Source organism: Oculina patagonica, chromosome 5, assembly GCF_052425735.1.
Source record: "Oculina patagonica isolate OP01 chromosome 5, crgOcupat, whole genome shotgun sequence".
NCBI classification, from domain to species: domain Eukaryota; kingdom Metazoa; phylum Cnidaria; class Anthozoa; order Scleractinia; family Oculinidae; genus Oculina; species Oculina patagonica.
This window is the reverse complement of record NC_135762.1, coordinates 12,483,910-12,505,407: the sequence shown is the minus strand read 5'-3', so window position 1 is coordinate 12,505,407 and position 21,498 is coordinate 12,483,910. Positions and strand designations below refer to the sequence as shown.

The 21,498-nt window shown below is 37.9% G+C and overlaps 3 protein-coding genes across 3 annotated transcripts in view; 1 reads left to right on the top strand and 2 right to left on the bottom strand.

Moving 5' to 3' along the window:
* Nucleotides 1-3,234: 3,234 nt before the first annotated feature.
* Nucleotides 3,235-15,038, bottom strand: LOC144655563 (kelch-like protein 41a). The gene is made up of 2 exons (XM_078515815.1): nt 14,659-15,038; nt 3,235-7,034 (listed from the first exon to the last, which is right to left on the bottom strand). Exons 1-2 carry the CDS (start codon nt 14,974-14,976, stop codon nt 5,616-5,618), a joined length of 1,737 nt encoding a protein of 578 aa, XP_078371941.1. The 5' UTR covers nt 14,977-15,038; the 3' UTR covers nt 3,235-5,615.
* Nucleotides 7,861-21,498, bottom strand: part of LOC144655561 (uncharacterized) — a 253,491-nt gene continuing 239,853 nt past the window's right edge. Inside the window, exon 2 of the mRNA XM_078515813.1 lies at nt 7,861-9,517. Coding sequence (XP_078371939.1) covers nt 8,493-8,957 — 465 coding nt within the window. The 5' untranslated portion in view covers nt 8,958-9,517 and the 3' untranslated portion in view covers nt 7,861-8,492. The remainder of the gene's footprint in view (nt 9,518-21,498) is intronic.
* Nucleotides 9,670-13,974, top strand: LOC144655543 (uncharacterized). Its single transcript, XM_078515791.1, has 8 exons — nt 9,670-10,484; nt 10,680-10,778; nt 10,996-11,151; nt 11,437-11,521; nt 11,997-12,148; nt 12,599-12,672; nt 13,073-13,190; nt 13,352-13,974. The coding sequence occupies exons 1-8, from the start codon at nt 10,439-10,441 to the stop codon at nt 13,744-13,746; spliced, it is 1,125 nt and encodes a 374-aa protein (XP_078371917.1). The 5' UTR covers nt 9,670-10,438; the 3' UTR covers nt 13,747-13,974.

Here is a 21,498-nt window from a genome sequence, read left to right as displayed (position 1 = left end):
CGTGACGACCAAATAACAGTCGGTCCTTTCCAACGGTCGGCTCCTTTACAATAAAATACCGGTAAATTTAATGTTCATTTTTTTATTTGTTCGTACGTTTAGTTAGCGCTGCTTTGTGTCGAGTCCTTATTCTTTTCCGTTTTGACCTTTATTTGGTGAAATATGCAGTCTTTTATTTTAAGAGGGTCGTACAGGGGGGGGGGGGGGGGGGTCCTTTGGCACGATTCACGGGCGAAAAAATAACGAATCACGGATATTAAAATTTCATTTTGCCGAATCACGAAAATAAATACTCCTTTGTCCTGTTCTTACGCTACAAAGATTGTTTGAAGAAATCCAAATTGCTTAAAAATTTATGAAAAAAGAAAGAAACGTACTCTTTTATCCTGTTCTTACACTACAAAGAGTGTTTGAAGAAATCCGTCAACGAAGAATAAGCGAAGATCAGCAAGCGAAGCTCTCGGCTACTCTCCCGATGCCTTGCGAGGCGTTACGATTATTATACGGAGGTCACATTTGAAACCATTTGAGGTCTCGCGTCTCAAAATCACGCAGAATAAAGAAATCACGAATATCGGTTATTAATTCAAGCTCTTCACGAGAGGCAACCCTTCCGGTCACGGGTCACGAAGAATAAATTTATTAAATTCACGTTTCGCGGAAAATAAAATCAGCTAATCACGCGTCACGAAAATACCCCTGTACGATCCTCTGTGTCTAGTTCTTATTCTTTTCCGTTTTGACTTTTATGTGGTGAAATATACAGTCTTTTCTTTGTAGCGTGTACCAATGTTGCTTCTGCTTGATAAATGCAAAAATGTGATCTAATATAAGTGTGCTGATGTTGCAATACACACGAGGTTGATGCAACAATCCTCGTGACCAAAAGTTACTCGCATGCTGTACAAATCTTGCACGCAATGTTTGCAACCGACACGTGCCACAGTTTATAATTTAGAACTGCATCAGTCCGTCTGAACGATGCATACTGTCTACCTGATGGGGGTGAAGAGCTGTAAAGTTTCATTCGGGGAGGTTCCACCTGGGTAAAAGACGACCGTTTTGACGGTATCCCTTTCGCTTATACATGAAGCAAAAACGTTCTCCTCGTTTCTTTTACCTTAAACACAAAAAATCTGCTAAATTAGACATAGTCCATTCCCTGCGTTTCATTCATCATCATCATCATCATCGATCCCTTCTCTGGTCGCGGAGAATGGGGTCGCTGTTCTTTCTCCTCCTAGCCATCCTGTACACTGACCGTAACCTCTGCCTGACCCTCCATACAGGACAACAATGAGTTTAGCGATGTTATTTCTACTCACTGTTTTGTACCTACTACTAAGTCGCTCCCTTTGTAGCCTTCTAAGCTCTCCTTCGAACACGTTCTTTGCGCTCGTCACGAGTTTCACCTCCACGCGTGGCGAGCGCAAAGAACATCTGCATAGGAGGCTACTCCTCTTGCGGTTCAATTTTTTTTTCTCGTTTTTTTTTTTTTTGCAATTCTTTGCAATAATAAAATTAGAAAACTCGCTGCTCTTTCTCGTACGCGAATATCATGGAGGTGAAAAAGCCCCCTCCCTCCCCCTTACGGAGGAGCCTCCCCGTATAGAAAAGGGTGACATTCTCCTAGTATGGTCACCAGCTAGTGACGGTTAATTCAAAGTTTATTATATGGCTCTCTTTTCCGAGCTGTCTCATGCGTTTTTCCAGCCAGTCGGGACATTGCCCCTGTCATAATACCCGTGGGCATTGACGGGAAAATTCGTCTCCTTCAGGAGTAATGGGCTTCTGTCCCCGACTACTAGCCAATCGTAGCGCGCGTTATATATATCTCAACAAGCTCTAACCACATAATAAAGGGTAGGATGATGACTCATCATTTCTAACAAAACTTGAGAAAGAAATTTGAAAAGTGAGGTCAGCATACAATAATTTCTCTCTTTTGATACAAAATCCAAGAAAATTCTGGAAGCCAACCAAGCGAATGACAGAGGCCCATTTTAGTCAGTGGTTACTGAACAGGTCACTCTTTATTGTTGTCAGGTAACTCACATCGAGTGCGTGTGAATTCTTTGTGAAGTCAAAAAAAAAAATGGGAAACAGCTGTAATAGAACATAACACATCACTCATCTGCTAAATGAAACTTTATAGAATTCAATAAACTGACAAAAAGATCTGGGAATATACTGGGATGCCGAATCCACAGTTAGTTACATAGCACTGCACAGATCCTCAGTGGTGACATTTGTGAAACAAATAAAATACACTTAATATATCTGGGTAAAGCTGTATTATCAACATGCCATGTTTCCTGTTTCAGTCTGACCGCTCCTTTTTCAAAATGTAATTTTTCCAAACTTGAGAAAAACGGTTGAACTTTTTATACCTATAAATACTTTAAATTAATTGAGATGAAAAAACAACAACCAGTACAGTATGTGGCCCTAAATCCGGACAGCCCTTGGTCTGGACACTTTCGGTTCATCTTGCATTTTTCCGATACAAAGTTTTAACAAATCCGAACCTTTCAAAAGATTTCGTGATCTGTTTGCTGTCTTAACCTCGCTCGAAGGCTTTCCTGCTGGCGGTGAAGTCGAGAATTTCAAGTCGACGTGAAGGTAGATGAAGTTTGTTTTCGCGATGTTTATTTGTTCATGGCGCCTCAAATTAACTGGGTTTCTTTACATTCCTGTATATCCGAACTGAGCACGCTAAAAGAGGCAATTTTTGGTAGAATTGATATATTGGAAATATTCTTTCGACTAGTGCAAAAAATTTGATTGACCGCTTGAGTTTCGGTCCAAAGTTACGAATTAAAATTTCTAAGTAATTTTCCTAACTAGGTCCTTGGTCCGGACACTGACGGCAACCAAATATAACTTCAAACTTCTGAAGGTGGCAAGCTATTAAATAATACTGAAAGAAAAAAGAGTATAACAAAATTTTCACCTTTCGGTTGAGTTCTAAGGCATAATAAACTTCATTTTACAACAATAAAACTAAAACGAGAAGTTTTAATTCAAACTTCAGTTTGCAAATCACGCTTATTAGTGTGATAAGCGCTATAGTATATATTCACGGTACTTCTTGATGAGATGAAATAAAGCTCTCTTCCCTAAAATTTTTATTTATTTTTCTGAATTTCACTAAAACATATAAAAAATGTGCAAGAAGGTTCTTTAGATTAGATTTTGAACAATTGTTGCGTAAATTGTTTTCGTGCTGTCCGGACCAAGGACCCGCTGTCCGGACCAAGGCCGGGACGTCAAACCGAACCACTGTTTTCGATATTACAGAGTAATCGAGTAAACACAGAAGCTGTTGTCTTTGCACATGTTAGCTGGATGGCACGGTAACTTACAGGACAAATCTCAGCTCACTGCTCTTCTTCTAAGCTGAGAAATACACGTTCGCGTCTTTTTCGTCCGGACCAAGGGCCACATACTGTACATGTACTTTTTTATAATCAAAGTTCAAATTTAATGATTCCTTGAGGCCACTTATACCTCAAAAAATAATTCTACAATTAAATATTATTGTTCTTATGATCGGCCCAGTGAGTTAGTGACTCCTAAACACAACAACATTGTATAGCCTTACCAAGAAATCAAGAGACTTCAGTCAAGAAACAGTGTTCTAATAATAACATAACGGATCCAATGTCACGGTACCAATATCATTGTTTTTAGCAGTTATTGTTTTGCATAGCCTGGCCAAACAAATTACCATGCAACGTGTACATTATTTCTCTCTAATGAATTCCTTAAAAAATCCACAAACTATTAATAACTATGAAAATTCGAAGAGTTATTTTCTAAAAACACTTAAAAGATATAACAAATTAGTTGTAATGTAAACCATAACCTACAAGTAAACAATGTGCCATTTTGTTGATGTTAAACAATTTCCTAAAATTCATTAGGAATGAGCAACAATTAAAAACTCAATTCTACAGTCATTTAACACAAACAAAGGTGTGAGTGAGCTAAGCTAGCTTCTAATTTCTTCTGACATGTTAGTCACTCTGTTTCTTCATTAACATTCCTTACATAATAGACATGAAAAACACCCCACACAGCAAAGCAGTGACTATTTTAAATATTTACAGTGGCCTTTGACATTTTTTGGACATAATATATATATTTTAGAACAGCATGCAAAGAAGCTAGTGTCCACTAGCCTGGGGCTAGTGGATTTTTAGGTTAGGCTAGTGGACTTAAATCCTCTCTTCTCCACAGAGGCCTCTTCTCTTTCTCTTTCGGGCTGGGAAATGGGGAGAGGTGAAAAGTGAGTGCGCAGAGCCTGGAGAGAATCAAAATGAACATGCGCAGGGGGACACTGGAAATGGAAAAGGCTTTGCCTTACCTGTCGTCCCCACTGTCCCCCTATTTTTCTTTTTTTGTGTTTTTCGCCCTAACCCACTGAAGAAGCCTATGCAGAGGAGAGAGAGGCCTTAATCCTTCACTTGCCCAACAGGCAAGTGGGGTATCATAAGTTTCACAACCATTGTACTTATGACAATTTTTTTAAAACTGAGAAGAATAAAATAATATTGTTCGTGATTTGAAATTAAAATAAGTGCCTACCAAAAAATTCATGGAATACATGAGAATCAGATCAAATGCAGTCCTTGTGCAAAAAAAAAAAAAACTGAGAGTGAGTACTTCAGTGACCTAATTTTGCATGAAAATACTTCATAAGACAAGTAAGAGGCCTTGTGTAAAAATGCAATTAACCAAAGGAATTTTTAAAAAATCTGGGGCATTCCGGTTTTAGACAATGACAAATTGAAATTCCCTCTGTTAAAACTTTATTGCCTCAGTGTTAAAATATGAGAATTATACAGCAACACAGAAAAATCTAATGACCAAATTTTCTGAAATTGAAGAAATCTTACATTTGTAATCTTGTTACAAGTAGTTGTTTATAACTAGCTCGGTTGCCATGGTAATGAGTAACAGACCTAAGCTATGTGTGGGTCCAGAAAATATCCATACCCACGCCATGGAAGGTCATTAGAAATTCTGAGGGGGTGGAGGGTCTCAAAAGCCAAAACCTTTAAAGGAAAGAATGGGGCTTAACTGGAATTTCTAGTGGGGAGGGGGTTTCAAATGAAAAAACCTTCTGTAGGAGGGGTATGGATATTTTCTGGAACAACACAGTATGCAAACATTTTTAACCCTGCCAATTTTGGAATTCATTAGCTGCTATAGTTTGGATGTGAAAGCATAGCTAATAGAGGGAAATGGTTAAGAAGCCCGGCAAACATCAAAGTAGCAAAAAAAGAGGCCAAGATTTAGATTGGAAGGTCCATGATATGAGAGTGCACATCTTTTGTTTTGCGCTCATAGACTATGCATAAGTTACATAATCGCAAAGTTTTTATTGGTTAGTTGCTTGAACACATGTAAAAACCTATTGTATTTTGTCAGGTTTTGTGCACTCTCAACCCCCAAAATAGTGAACAAAAACCTATAACAGAGAACTTTTTCGGGCTTTATAACCATTTCCCTCTATTAACTATGGTGAAAGCAAATCAAGCATAGGAAGTCCAAAGTTTGGGAAATTGTGTTCTGCCACCTTAATTAAGCAAAGCAACTGTCACACACATCTAAGAAAGGACCTCACATGTATCCAAAACCTCCCTTGGCACTCTCAAAATAGAAATATTCAAATATTTTTCAGAACCCGAGGGAACACTGCCACAAGATGTCCACTTATCTGTAACAGTATCAAAAACCTGCAATGTCATAAGTTCTTGGGAATCACCTTGTTCAAAGTTACCACAGACAAAAATTTTCCCCTTGAAACTCACCACACTTGTAAATTTACTTTTGCCATTAACAACTGTATTTGCAATGATACTCCACATATTAGTAATTGGGTCATACATCTCACACATGTTTGAATTTGGTGCTTCATCCCTAAGGCCTCCAAACACAAACACTTTCTGATTGACAGCTGCACCACTGGCACCTCCTCGCTTTTCTAGGGATGACGCAATCCTGCTCCAAGCTTTTTCTTTTGGATCAAATCTTTCAGCAATGTCCAGAAATCCCAAATCTGAGTTGCCTCCAATAGCATACAAATGACTTTCATCAGCCACTGCACATACAGTTGACCTGGGGCTACTTAGAGAATGCATCACTTGCCACATCTTTGTATCAGAATTGTATCTCTGCACAGTACTTAATCGGTTGTTGTCTTTATCCACTCCGCCAATGACATACAGTAACCCCTGAAATGTCACAACACTACAAAACCTGATTGTTTGCTGGAAAGACTTCAGTGGAGACCAAGTGTTTAGTGATGGATCATAATGTTCTGCTGGACAGCCTTTTCTGTTTCCCCCGATGAAAAACAACTTCCCGTGACAAGAACTGATGGCGTGACTATAAAAGAGTCTTTGGGCAAGCATATCTGCCAGCTTGTACCACTTGCTCTGAGTAGGTATGTAACACAATGTACTCCTTTCTTCACAAACAACAATGGAATCTTCATGCGTTTTCAGGCAATTTCTAGGTGACTGATCAAAATAACAGTCTTCTTGTCCTCTGAACACCATTTTCATCGCATCTAAAGCACAAGTAGAGCACTGTGAATCATCCTTGACAAAAGAATTCTGAAGAATAATGTTTAAAAGATAGTCACGATGCACATAAATACAGCGAATGTGACGAAACAAGTCGTAAAAGCTTTGTTTCTGACTCTCATTTCTTTCTATCCACTTCACGAGCACTTCGAAAACGGCTTCCTCTTCTTTTACAATGATTTTGTCACTTGAGATCCACTCCTCCACTTGCGCAATGCTCAAATTCAGAAAGTCTTCAGTTTCAGCTACAGCAACAAAGTTTGCAAGAACGAAATCACTCGCACCTTTCTGCAGTTCTTCACACCGATACTTCACGGCCAAATAATAAGCTGCAATGCTGTTGGACAAAGACAGTGTTTGTAAAATAACGTTACTGCACAAAGCTTTCAAGCTTGGAATAAGAAAATAGTCGGCCAAAGCCAGCAAATCAAATGCATTCACAGGAAAAAAATACATTTTCCAATATGGTAAATCATTGGAAAATTTGAGTTATAACCTTCCAACATTGGATAATCATTGGTAAATTGTATTGAACCAATAAAAGTCCAATAAGGTTCCAACAAAGGGAAAAATGCTTTTTCCTCATGATGTGACAGTTGGAATATTATTGGAGTTTAATTGGAACAGAACACATTTGGTCTTCCAATGTTGGATAATACCGTGAAAACATTGGAAGACATGTCTTCAGTTACCAAAGATTGCACAATGATATACCAAGCTATGCTATTGAACTGGTTATGATTGGAACTTCATTGTGGTATTATTGGAATAAAATATTCACAATTTTCCAATGTTGGATTGTACTGTGAAATTATTGGAAGACATATCTTCCGTCACCAAAGATTGCACAATGATATACCAAGGTATATTTTGCTATACCATTGAGCTGGTTATGATTGGAATATCATTGTAGTATTATTGGAACAAAATGTTCACAAGTTTCCAATGTTGGATTATACTGTTAAATTATTGGAAATTATTTCTTCAGTTACCAAAGATAGCACAATAATATACCAAGCTTTGAAGAGATAAAAGAGAATTCCCATAACAACAGCACAGTTTGCAGAAATATTGCATTACAGTTAAACGTGTACTAAGCGGACTCTCAGGGAATGTTCTAGTGTTCGCGTAGTACAGGGTGACTGTCTGCTTAATGAAGCATGTCCACTTAATACAGGTTTCTGTTGTATTCTGCAAAAAGCCATAAGTAACTTACAGTTTCCATTTGATAGATTGATATCACAAAACTATTAACCAATGAAAATTAATTGATCACTTATTATTTAATTGTAGAAACTGAACAAATAACACAACAGAATTAAATTAATGACAATCAGTGACTATTTCAGAGGTTAAAAATATAAACTGAAAAACCGCTCTACATGCATACAGGGGGTCATTTACAAAACATATTCAACTGAAAGAAGCTTGTTGTGCACATGTACCCTTCCTTATATACAAGTCATGTATCATAAAGGAAATAGACATGAAATCATGATGATTTCATTCAAATTCTAAGAGGAGGTACATGTACAAGTGAATAAACATATGTGGACTGTTGAAGAAAAGCCCAGCTATTGGGCAGGAAAATACCAGAGGTCCTAGTATTATTCTTGCCATCTGTCAAACTCTCTAAGCCAAGTTCCACTTGCAATGCCAAGTATACTGTCAAAAGAGATATTCTGATTGTGAGAGCCTCGTTCTGGAATCCAGAGCTCATCTTCCTTTACAAAAAATCGCCCTAAAACAAATTTTCGAGGAAGATTGTACGCAACCACCTTTGCTCTCCATACATCATTAATGGTTGCTCCCCTTACCATGACCATGTCATTGACAACAGGATAATATGGCAAAACAACATTTCTTAATGTGATCGGAAAAAGTCTTCTCATAAAGTCAATCACAAAAAAAACTGCCATGATCAGTAGCTGACTCCTGTAACATAACCTTCCTGCTCACATTCTCCAGTTCAGCAAATACAAAGTTAAAGTTGTAAGTGTCTTTAACTTTCCTGTGGTCACTGTTGATTGAATGTCCATCCCACTCAAACTTCTTTCCTCTAATGAAGGCTCTTCTCTGACCTGAAACAGCAACTGTGAATATAACTTGAACCAAAGTGACAATTTCACCATCACCAGGGACTATGACTATTACATGCTCTCCTTCTCTATAAAGCAAACCATTGTAGCCATGCTCTGGCAACCAAAAACTACGACAACGGTTTCCATGTTCCTCGACTTCACACAATTCAGTTGCACAGCATTCTGCCAATTTCCTCCTGATTGGAAGGGATGGGTCATAATTTTGAAGACCACCAACAAGAATACCTTTATGACCTTGATTTCTAACATCAGCATTCATGGCATAGAGGAGTTTTGCTTGAGAAAGCGACTTCGCCCATAACTAAAAAGACATGAAATGAACTTAGGGTCAGGGGAATATTTAATAAAAAAAACCCTTCAGGCGGCTGGTATATTGGAGGATAACGTCAGAGGCTGAAAGATTGTCGAAAAATGAACAGGTGGCCGAGAAGCGAAGCTTCGAGGACAACTGTGAAATTTTGAGGACAATCTTTCAACCAAGGGCATTATCCTCCAATATACCAGCAAGTCAGAAAGGGGTTTATTTATTTTATAACTCTCTGATTGATTTCTACAACACGCTTTATCGCCAGTAAATTTACAGGAAAAAGCCTACGTAATAAAACCGGCGTAACTGTGGTTGAAACAAATGTAAGTTGATTGGTTTACGTGATTTTTTATCTCTGTGGTTTCATTTGTTTGTTTTGTGCTTGCCTACAAAATTGGGCGACGGATATCAAATCGGACGGGGTATATTCGCTGATACCCGTCGTCCAATTTTGTACCACGTGATGCGTTTTGTCCAATGAGCGCGCGCAAAAATTAATGGGTGGGTTATAACTTTGTTTAAGACAACTTTATGGAATGATACATCTAAAGAAAGAAACAGCTTTCTTAACTATATTATATTATATAACCAGTTTAGTTTTGATTGCTTATAAACTTTACAGGTCTTCCTCTCCTCCTTCATCTCGGTTGGAATCATTGTGTTCCTCACCATTTGAACTGTCATCACTGTTACATGCAGCATTGTCATCTGATGACAGACTCATGGAACTTTCTTCATCACTAGGTATCTCATGATCAGACGTAGTAGATTCGTTTTCAAACTCATTTTCGTCACTTTCATAATGTCTTCCAGCCAATGCTGATGGTAAATCGCTGGGAGATTCGCAGAAAGAATATGATGCCTGAAATACAACATCACATGTATCCGATTTCTCTGATGAGGAGGTGGATGGAACGAGCAACTGGTTATCCAAAGTTTCCGTTCTAGCTCTATTTGCCCTTTGGGTATGCCTCCATGCCGTCATGGGATAGACAGCTTTGCCTTTACATAGAAGACATAAGCAGTGAACATGCGCCTTTCCCGACGACGAGATGTTCCGCGCTTCATCACTATCCAAACATCTACACAAGTTTGCTGGTTTTGTGGACGACGCCATACATTGCTTTGGCAACAACAAGGTCACAAGGATAACGAACGTTAACATAAATTAAGCGAAATTACCGGTAAGCCAAATCCTTCGAAGTGTTCAAACCAAAAAAGCATAATAACAACAGTTTGTCAGACTGTCAGCGGTAATTTATGCGGATCATGCGTGTTTCATGTACCCAGAGTCCTCCCAGGCCCTTTGACGCCTTTTCCCGCCGTTTCTTTCCTCGCTCTGCAAATCGAAAGGTGTTGATCGAACGGAAGGAAGAAGTATATTTTTCAATTGGAAAAGAGCTAGTAGAATTACATGTAAGAGTATCAAAAAGATGTCTGAAAGAGCTGAAGAGGATATCAGCGCTGAACTGTCAGAAGGTAATGTATTTCAATCCATCGGCACCCGGAACGTGAAATTCAAGATTTCGCGCCATGGTCATTTTCTGTTTAGTTTTTATATTTCAAAGCTTGGTGTTTTTTTGTTTTACAAACTAAATTTTTCAAATTTGTTAAAGTTTTAATTTCTATTAGCCGGGTTAGCCGTTCCCTTCTTTTCTTTCAATGACTGTTTAGAATGTAGTCTTAGCAAGGATGTTCAAGGTTGGTCAACAGAAGATGTGCATTCCTGGCTGACTAAGGAAGGATTTCATGAGGAGGCAGTCGTGTTTAAAGGTTTGTATCCATTCTTTTAATCCTTTTCTTCCTTTTATGTACATGTATGTACTAATTAAAAAGACTTCATGGATTTAACAGACATTCGTTTTTACGTTTAACTTATATCTTTCTTTATGCAAGCTGAAAAATATGTTCTCGGTGTGTTGCATACTGTAAATCCATCCCAGTCAGTTTTGCTTTCTAGACTCACCCTGTTCTTTTATTACCTTAACAGCTGAGAACATAACTGGAAAGTCACTTTATTGCCTAGAAAAAGCAGACTTGAAAGATATTGGAATTAACCCTATGGGCAAGAGATTGGAAATATTCGAAAAAATTAAAGAGCTCACATGTCTACAATCTGAAAAGAAAGCATCCAGCAAATCAGAAGGTAATTGTTATTTTTTTTGTAGAAGAAAAGAGAAAATGGCCTTTTAAGTTATTGTTTATAAATTTATGTTTCAGTCATCTGACAGCTTTATTTAATGCACCTTGAATTTGTTGAAGTCTTCGAGGCAAATACGGTTATTCCCCCCTAAAAACCTTACTTTATCATGCTATTTTTTGTGTGTGTTTGATTTCTTTTTCAGATTTTTAATAACCAATTTAGCCAGCCAATAGTTGCTGGTCATGTAGATCAAAGAAAAATCTAATGTTTATACTTATCTTAAATTAGTTACTGGACAGGTGTGGAAAAAGAAAATAACTAAGGCAGACAGGTCAACTTGGAAACCAAATGAAAAAGCATGTTATCTGGAAAAGTAAGTCCTTTGAAAATTTCGTACCTTTGTGTCATAGTTGACATAATTTGTCCTCAGATTGCCAAACCTTGAATTTCAATTTATTTAAAGTTAGCTAATAACAGTAGCAACCGAGGGCTGTCATTAAGCTTTGAAGCAGCCAGCTACACAAGGAAGGTAAATGGTCAAATACTCAAGATAGCATGCCCTAGCTGTTGTCTTTTAGTCATTTTCAAACTTTGAGTAGCCAGCTATCTTCACGGCAGTTACCGTTCATAATAGTCGGTTGCCGGCTACTAATGACAGGTATGAGCGCAACAAAACAACAGCTACTGTTAACAATATTTTTATTCATTGGCAATTATAAAACTTATCAGTATTATCACTGAACTTGTCCATCAACAAAGAATTGCAGTAAGCAATAATACATAGTTTGCACTTCATGCTTTACTACCTAGTTTTATTAAAGCAATCACAATCCTTTCTTTTTCTTTAGGATCTCTATTATTAACCAGGAAGCCAGACAACTTTGGCCAGGAAATTCAAAAATCCACATCAAAGGAGATGCAACTACCAGGCTGAAGATGGAAGAATTAATCACACGCATGGAGCCAATGTGCTCCATCCCAGAAATAGGATTTGGCAGAGGTGAGTTTTACAGTGTTAATGTCCAATCACACATTAGTGCAGCAGTCAGTTAAATATTGTTGTTTTTATTGATTGATTGATTGATTGACTAACTGACTGACTGACTGACTGACTGACTGACTGACTGACTGACTGATCGATCAATCAATTGATCTGTTGGGGAGGGGGGTCTCAAAAGCCAAAACATTTAAAGGGAAGAATTAAGCTAAACTGGAATTTCCCAGAGGGGTGGGGAGATAAAAGCAAAAAAATGAAAAACTCCATGGGGGGAGCTTGGATATTTTCTGGAACAACACAATGTGAAAAAGTGTGAAATGTATTAATTTAATATTGCATGTTCCTTTCAAACTAATAACAAGAAGAGGCTGTTGAACAAATTTTCAGTGTGATTGTGTGAAAGATAAGCCTGTTTTCGATTAATTACTTAAAACAAAAATGTGTCTTTCACAGATGCTATCAAGAGTCATTTACTGCAATGGTTTCACGAAAAAAATAGGAAGATTGAGGATGGCTACGACTATGAGGTAATGTAACACTAACAAATTTATATTTACTGATAATAAAAAAGAGACACTTTTTTATTCACCTATACATTTGCAAAGCTCATTTTTATGCAATGCTCAATGAATCAGTTCTATGTTGTACAGTACAAATAAGCTCGAGTTCCAGAAATCCATGAAAAATGAAGTGTTGTCAACTTTATGATTCAAGGGGATCCATCCCCCTCCATGAAAGAAGTGTCGGTCATGGTTCTCATTAAGTGCCAGCAGCAGACTTTTTTGTGCCGACTCATAGATACATCCACCTTCTTGCTGTCTATTCAAAAACTTTAAATGAGAACCCTGACTTGTCCTTTAGCCCAAAACAGAATACACTTGTATGTGCTTTGATTTATAGCCAATAATTATTGTTTGCATTTCCTAGGCCACTCACAAACCTGCAAAACGTGCGAAAAGATCATTTTCACCAAAAGGTTCAGATACAGACTCTACATTGTCACCTTACTCATCAAGCACAGGCAGCTTAAGTTCACCAACTGAAGGTTTGTCATAATATCCTATCGTTATTATTTAGTATCTGCAGCCAAATTATGGTGCCTCGATGCCTTATGAGTGGTTCTGAAAATACAGATGTATAATATAATTACTAGTATTTCTGCTAGATTGTCGTTGACCATATGTATTTTCAATTATTATTTTCTAGATGATGAAGAGGACAACTCTCCAACTCCAAGCAGTGACATTGATGATATTTCTGCTCATTCAGCTGAAGTTGTCGTGCTAAAAGCCTTTGATGCTCTTTCCATACATTTCCTAACCGTAAAGAAGCACTTTTATCCTCTGGGAAAGGTGCTAAAAGTTAAATGTAGGAGCATTGGGAAGTACCAGTTGGTAGTTCCTCTAGCAAAGGCCCTTATCACTAAAGGCCATGTTGACATAGAAGGGGACGTCAATTATAAGAAACTTGAAAAAAGTCAAGTTAAGGTATTGACAGATATTAATTCTCTTATTTCTGATGAAACCAGGAATTCTCCTGTTTCAGATGTTGCTGACAATGACAGCCCCCCATGCAGCCAGGTGTCCAGTCAAATAATTTAGTTGATACAGTAGCAATATATTAGAAATAGCTTTATTTTTGGTACATATATATACATGTACAGCTATCATGTTGTTCATGTCCGTTAATTTTTGGACAGTTTTGCTGTTTGTTGACATTATTACTGATAATTTCCACCCAAAAAAGCCAAGAGGTGACTGTAATTAGTACATAGAGCAATCATGCTGTTCTGGTTATATGAATTGAATGAAAAGTTGTATTCATGTAAACTTCAGAGTTCTGTTATGATTGCCTGGTGTTATGATTACAATTGAAGGGTCAAGTTGAAAACTATGCTAAGTGGGCAAAGCGTGTATGCCCACTTTGCATAGTTTTTGACTTGACCCTTCAATTTCAATGCAATGTTGGAATATATTGTTATCCAATGTTGGAAACATATCATTCATTGTTGGAGAGTGATGTTATCCAATATTGGAGACATATTGTCCAATGCTGGAGAGTTTTATTTTCCAATATTGGAAACATTTTATCCAATGTTGGAGAGCTCAATTATCCAATATTGGAAACATACTGTCCAATGTTGGAATATATCATACTCCAATATTGGAAACATATTGTCCAATGTTGGAGAGCTAAATTATCCAATATTGGAAACATACTGTCCAATGTTGGAATATATCATACTCCAATATTGGAAACATTTTGTCCAATGTTGGAGTATATCATTCTCCAATATTGGAGATGACTTTACCAATGTTGGGAAATATGGTGGTCCAATATTGGAAACTTGTAATCCAATATTGGAATATCATATGTTATTTACCAATATTGGAAGATATAACCATTTACCAATATTGGAATACCATTTGGGTTTACCAATGATGTACCAATGATATTACAGTAATTAACCAATTAACTTCCAATGTTGGAAAATGGATTTTTTTCCTGTGATTGTGTTCATTGATATCAACATGTCCTGTGTACAGATACTCCAACACTTCTTCCATCACAGCTTTGCTCGTCTCTTCCAATCGGATCACTCCTTCTTTCTTTTCTTTCATGTCGTTGTTAAGAGCGTTGTAAAAGAACGGACTTGCTGCACATAACACGATTCTGTGAGCTTTCAAACGAGCTTGATCGTCACCGGAGCCAACTTCTAGAATCACATCACAGAACTGTTCGTTCCTTCGCTCAATATCGAGGCGTTTCATCATTTCCACACAAAATTTGTGCTCGTCAGTCTCTGTGATTGGTTCAAGAATAGAATCCATGTACAGGCTGATCAGTTAACTGGAAAATAAAGATGTTGAATAAAAAAGATTACAACCTGAAAGAATACACTCCAAATAATCTCGAGAAACGCGTGGCGAATAATCTCCACCGCTGACCAAGAATCCAAGATTGCGTGATGGTCTGCGTGACGCAAAACATAAGGCCGCTGTTCAACACAGCCCGCGGGACACAACGGGATCAAGTAATGTTCTCGGTGTCATCTGGGAGGAAGAAAGTTCTTTGAGAGTTGAAAAATGCCTAATAGCAACTGCTAACGTTTTCCTGTGTCTTTGTCTACTGAAACAGGTTTGTTACGGTGTAACAAAGGTTGTCATTGTTAGTGCATGACAGTCTACCATGGGTGCCGGAGGGTTTTTTTTGGCAGAAAAGACGCCGGGGACAGATGCTATTTGTGAGCGGCGAAGCCGCGATCGTGGCGAGCGAAAAAAATGACCCCCCCCCCCCCCCTTCCTTCTACAATCTTGGACAAAACTGTTGAAACACTTAACAAATTTCCACCTATTTAGCCAACGGAGTTCAGTTTTGCAACCCCCCTTCCCCCCATTTCAATGTTGGTAATGCTTTAGTGTTTTTAAAACAAATCCTGTCGAGCCGCAAACCACAAGAAACAACATTGAGTAGGGGGGAAGGGGGATAAGATATTTTAACCGGCTTGCAAGTCGAGTCATTTGCGAAAAATGCGTGAAATGCGTATGTGTCAACTAGTTTTGTCCAAGATTGTGTAAACAGCTTTTTCATAAATTTTGAGGAATTGCGATATTTCGGTGAGCTAAGGACCCATATAGAATTAAAACTCTTCGAGTTGCTTTTGTAAAAATAATTTACGTCTCCAAAATATTGGTCACTTAAATTTTACAGGGAAAAGAGAGACTTCTCAGGTCAATGGCGCACGCATGTTCTTTTCTAGGGCGCTCGAAGATGCTACTATGAGTAGGGCAAGCGCTTTTGAAGACCAGTGGACGTGTTATAGTCATTTAAAAAGTATTTAACCAAAGAATCCGGTTCTAAATTATATAGAGAGGACATTTTGCAATAATAGATCATTTAAAAATAGCCAGGTATCAGGGGTCACGTTCTAATATCCCGCGCTAACCCGCAGGATCTTAACACTAAATCCCGCAATTTTCGAAATGTTGTTTCTCCCCTTGGATTTAGAATTCAATAGATGAATTTTTGCGACAGTCGATTAACTTTAAATGCTAAACATAAACGAAGCGAAAAACTACGGTTAACAAAGGTTTTCAACGGTTAACGGCAAGTCTTTTGTAAAGAATAGAAGATGTCAAGGTATCTTTTATTAATAGCTGTTAACCGGTGTTAACCGTGTGTTAACCGTTCAAATCACTAAAGATTCTCTTGTTAATCGTTCAGAATCACAGTGTTTAAGCTAATTCAAAGTTGTAGCAGACAACTAAGGATAACTAGTGCGAATTGAGAGAGAAAAGTCCCATTTAGTACATAGAACCAGTCGTTAGCAATAGTCTGTTATTAACTGCCTGTTTGTCACGCCGCGTCCATTTTGTCACGCTTGAGACGTTGTGGCGTGACGCCATTGCTTTTCACGTAATCCAACTCAAAAAACGCCTGTAACTTAATGCATTTTCGTTCTTTTCCTATGGAATTGTAAATACGTTACGTTTTGGCTTGTTTTCTGTACTGAACGTTTCTTTTTATGACTTCATTTGTGTGAATTGTACTCAGGTCGTTTGAATGTACACAGTGTATCGACTATTAGCGTTATAAATTGTTCTAATTACCATCAATGACGCACATAAAAACCAAACTTTGTATTTTATCTGAAGTTTGAAAATGTAGACATTTGATGGAAACTTGAATCAGCCCTTCAATAAAGCCATTTCCTATTCAAATCCTTGAAAAGACTCTGACTGAGTAGAATCAGTGAAAGTTTTGTTGACTCGATTGGTAACGAGCCTCCGAAAACCTTTGTAATTGATGATTCCATGGATTAATTAAAGCCTGTCGTGGCAACGAATAGTTGGTGGTAAAGAACTCGAAGGGTACAAAAAGCTGAAGGCGTTTTATAGCAGAACTTTAAAGCGTTTTCTACTTATTAGCCAAAATATCGTTTACACAATCTTGGACAAAACTGTTGAAACACTTAACAAATTTCCACCTATTTAGCCAACGGAGTTCAGTTTTGCAACCCCCCTTCCCCCCATTTCAATGTTGGTAATGCTTTAGTGTTTTTAAAACAAATCCTGTCGAGCCGCAAACCACAAGAAACAACATTGAGTAGGGGGGAAGGGGGATAAGATATTTTAACCGGCTTGCAAGTCGAGTCATTTGCGAAAAATGCGTGAAATGCGTATGTGTCAACTAGTTTTGTCCAAGATTGTGTAAACAGCTTTTTCATAAATTTTGAGGAATTGCGATATTTCGGTGAGCTAAGGACCCATATAGAATTAAAACTCTTCGAGTTGCTTTTGTAAAAATAATTTACGTCTCCAAAATATTGGTCACTTAAATTTTACAGGGAAAAGAGAGACTTCTCAGGTCAATGGCGCACGCATGTTCTTTTCTAGGGCGCTCGAAGATGCTACTATGAGTAGGGCAAGCGCTTTTGAAGACCAGTGGACGTGTTATAGTCATTTAAAAAGTATTTAACCAAAGAATCCGGTTCTAAATTATATAGAGAGGACATTTTGCAATAATAGATCATTTAAAAATAGCCAGGTATCAGGGGTCACGTTCTAATATCCCGCGCTAACCCGCAGGATCTTAACACTAAATCCCGCAATTTTCGAAATGTTGTTTCTCCCCTTGGATTTAGAATTCAATAGATGAATTTTTGCGACAGTCGATTAACTTTAAATGCTAAACATAAACGAAGCGAAAAACTACGGTTAACAAAGGTTTTCAACGGTTAACGGCAAGTCTTTTGTAAAGAATAGAAGATGTCAAGGTATCTTTTATTAATAGCTGTTAACCGGTGTTAACCGTGTGTTAACCGTTCAAATCACTAAAGATTCTCTTGTTAATCGTTCAGAATCACAGTGTTTAAGCTAATTCAAAGTTGTAGCAGACAACTAAGGATAACTAGTGCGAATTGAGAGAGAAAAGTCCCATTTAGTACATAGAACCAGTCGTTAGCAATAGTCTGTTATTAACTGCCTGTTTGTCACGCCGCGTCCATTTTGTCACGCTTGAGACGTTGTGGCGTGACGCCATTGCTTTTCACGTAATCCAACTCAAAAAACGCCTGTAACTTAATGCATTTTCGTTCTTTTCCTATGGAATTGTAAATACGTTACGTTTTGGCTTGTTTTCTGTACTGAACGTTTCTTTTTATGACTTCATTTGTGTGAATTGTACTCAGGTCGTTTGAATGTACACAGTGTATCGACTATTAGCGTTATAAATTGTTCTAATTACCATCAATGACGCACATAAAAACCAAACTTTGTATTTTATCTGAAGTTTGAAAATGTAGACATTTGATGGAAACTTGAATCAGCCCTTCAATAAAGCCATTTCCTATTCAAATCCTTGAAAAGACTCTGACTGAGTAGAATCAGTGAAAGTTTTGTTGACTCGATTGGTAACGAGCCTCCGAAAACCTTTGTAATTGATGATTCCATGGATTAATTAAAGCCTGTCGTGGCAACGAATAGTTGGTGGTAAAGAACTCGAAGGGTACAAAAAGCTGAAGGCGTTTTATAGCAGAACTTTAAAGCGTTTTCTACTTATTAGCCAAAATATCGTTTACACAATCTTGGACAAAACTGTTGAAACACTTAACAAATTTCCACCTATTTAGCCAACGGAGTTCAGTTTTGCAACCCCCCTTCCCCCCATTTCAATGTTGGTAATGCTTTAGTGTTTTTAAAACAAATCCTGTCGAGCCGCAAACCACAAGAAACAACATTGAGTAGGGGGGAAGGGGGATAAGATATTTTAACCGGCTTGCAAGTCGAGTCATTTGCGAAAAATGCGTGAAATGCGTATGTGTCAACTAGTTTTGTCCAAGATTGTAGCTCAAAACACAAACCCTGGTCGAGGGTTGGAAATTACATGATCCACCCCTTTCTACAAAAATAGTTAATAAGGAAAAAGCCTTTTTGATTGTCTGTAATTGATTTCTAGCAGTGCAAAACGGTGTAATTGAAAATGATTGAGCTTTTCCTAACTGTTTGTTTTCCTTCGCGCGCGCGTTCACAGAAACAAATCCCGCGCTATTTTAAAGGTGATTTTACTCAAGTGGTCTTTCTCGCTTGATTTCAAAGCGATTTTATTTAAGTAACTATAGATGCAAAGAAAAAGCGAGCGACTTGGGGCAAGTCTAAGTACAGAAGTACAACAAACATTACTAACTGCAAAAGACGTAGAATTATCAAAAAGGCAAAGAGGACAAGACATAAACTAAACTCGAAATTAAGCTCACGGCCGACGGCCGATAGTAAATTAAAATTCTCGCCGAAACATTGCTTCACTTCTCTGAAGCGAAACGCGAAGAAGTACTGACCAGACTTCCAAGGAACCGGTTACCTAGTTTTGAACACAGAAGGAGCAAGCATTTCATTTCATGATTGTTTAAGGACGGTGCCTACTAATAACAAAGTATTTTTTTCCCGGCCGATGACTATACAAGAAATGTAGATGTTACCAAGGGCTACTAAAATTCAAAAAGAAAATTGGGGGTAGCCACGCAAATTTTCGAGATAATTAGGTTTGAAATCTGGAAAAAAGTGCTGACGTGGCATTTTAAAATAAAGTAAAGCTAAATAGAATTTCCTTGCAAATTCCATTTGAAATTGGTTTTTCATGAAAAAAAATCAACATTAAATATAACAATATTTACAATAACTAACAAATAATTTCTTCGGAACTGCGTGATCCACGTTTTTATTAACAAAATAATTGCGTTTGAGCCATTTTTGACTCTAGCAGCTCTCACTTGCACGTCCAGAAATCGGCCTAAATTTTTTTTCACTTAATGAAAAATTAAACATGTGCTCTATAGACTTACCACTTACATTTTATAAAACAAAAACTAGGGGTCACCACGCGTTTTTAAAAGTTATACCAGTTGTTTTCAGGGTCTATGAAATCGCTTTTGGGGTCTGTTACATTTTTCCTATCCCCTCCCTAGCGAGTTGAATATTTGCATCTCGCGCGTGCACTACGCCATTTGTCACGGTTAGCAGTTTGCGGGTAACCTTTTAGCGCTTAGCGATTTGTTTTTAACTGTTAATGTGAGCCATTTTCAGTGGTTAGCGGTCAATGGTTACTGATATGTTGCTTTTCCGCGATTCTTGGCTTAGGATATGTCCATAAACTGGATTTCGTCGCAGAGGAAACTTTCTTGATTTTTAGTCGCGCGCTTGGTCGCGTAGTTGAATTCGTCATTTTGAGCGAGCAAATTAATTAAATGCGCGCGCGCCCAGTGTGATCGATGCATTGCGTGATGTGCAGAACAAGTGCGCGGTAGCAATAGGAGGCGCCGTCCTTAATTAATAATAGCCGAAGCTTGTTTATTTAAAAGCTCGCTCAACAACAAAAGGCACAAAAGATAGTTTTACAACTGTAAGAGGCAAATCTAACCTGTAAAACGTCCAGTGAAATCAGGTAGCAATGCGGAGTTGTAGCAGAGTGCTCATCTGTACTAAGAAAATCCGTTCAGTAGATTTTTATAGTTCAGTATTTCAGTTCGGTATTCTAGTTTGACTAGTTTGTCAGCTAGAGCAACATGTGTTGAACTGAGGTTGATTTCTGTTCGGGCGAACACAAACACAGCACGGATAAAACGTACCAAAAAAATACCTCTCAGCCAAGAACAGCAGCAGAACCTTAGGAATTTTTTCCTTGCTTTGTCATTCACATTCTTCAAATTCAACGGCGAAAAGAGTCAAAAGACTGTTCTGAAAACTTTTCATGCAGCACTTCGAGAGAGTGAATGAATATTTACGCATGAATTCACACGTCAAAATTTTTAGCCAGGCGCTACTCTGAAGTTGTCACGAAAATTATCAAAGCGTGACCGAAATTGTCGCTTGTATATTATTAACAAGTAATCACATGATTTTTCTCGTGCAATTTGGAATAAGTAAGCACTTGTAAATTTTTCAAAGACTACAAATTGCACTTGCCCTGCGGGCTCGTGCAATTTTGTTAGCCTTTGAAAAATTTACTCGTGCTTATTTATTCTAAATTGCACTCGAAATCATGTGATTACTGGTACTAACAGCATTCAGCTACACAGCGTTTGAAAGAAACACCAGTTAAATTTTCGGCTTTGGCACAAGCACTGGTGCTGTTGCAGTCGTTGTCGTTGAAGCATTCTTTAATGGCAACGAAGGTGCCGTTCATCAACTCGGCTGTTGCTGCAAAACAACTTGAGTGAAAAGATGAACGATTAAGACGGATTCCGCTGAAAGTTCGAGCAAGAAGTGAAAAAAATATTACAAAAATCACATCATCAATAGTGATTAAGTTTAGATACTAAATACCGGACTAATATCTCAAGGAAAGATTTAAACTCG

Bases quoted from the DNA above. Each gene is read 5' to 3' on its own strand.
- LOC144655543 (XM_078515791.1), top strand. From the start codon at position 10,439: ATGTCTGAAAGAGCTGAAGAGGATATCAGCGCTGAACTGTCAGAAG. The intron at 12,673-13,072 runs GTAATGTAACAC...TGCATTTCCTAG, and splicing joins AGGATGGCTACGACTATGAG to GCCACTCACAAACCTGCAAA. The intron at 13,191-13,351 runs GTTTGTCATAAT...ATTATTTTCTAG, and splicing joins CTTAAGTTCACCAACTGAAG to ATGATGAAGAGGACAACTCT.
- LOC144655563 (XM_078515815.1), bottom strand. From the start codon at position 14,976: ATGGATTCTATTCTTGAACCAATCACAGAGACTGACGAGCACAAATTT. The intron at 7,035-14,658 runs AATCACAGGAAA...TTTTTTCCTGTG, and splicing joins ATGTTGATATCAATGAACAC to AATGCATTTGATTTGCTGGC.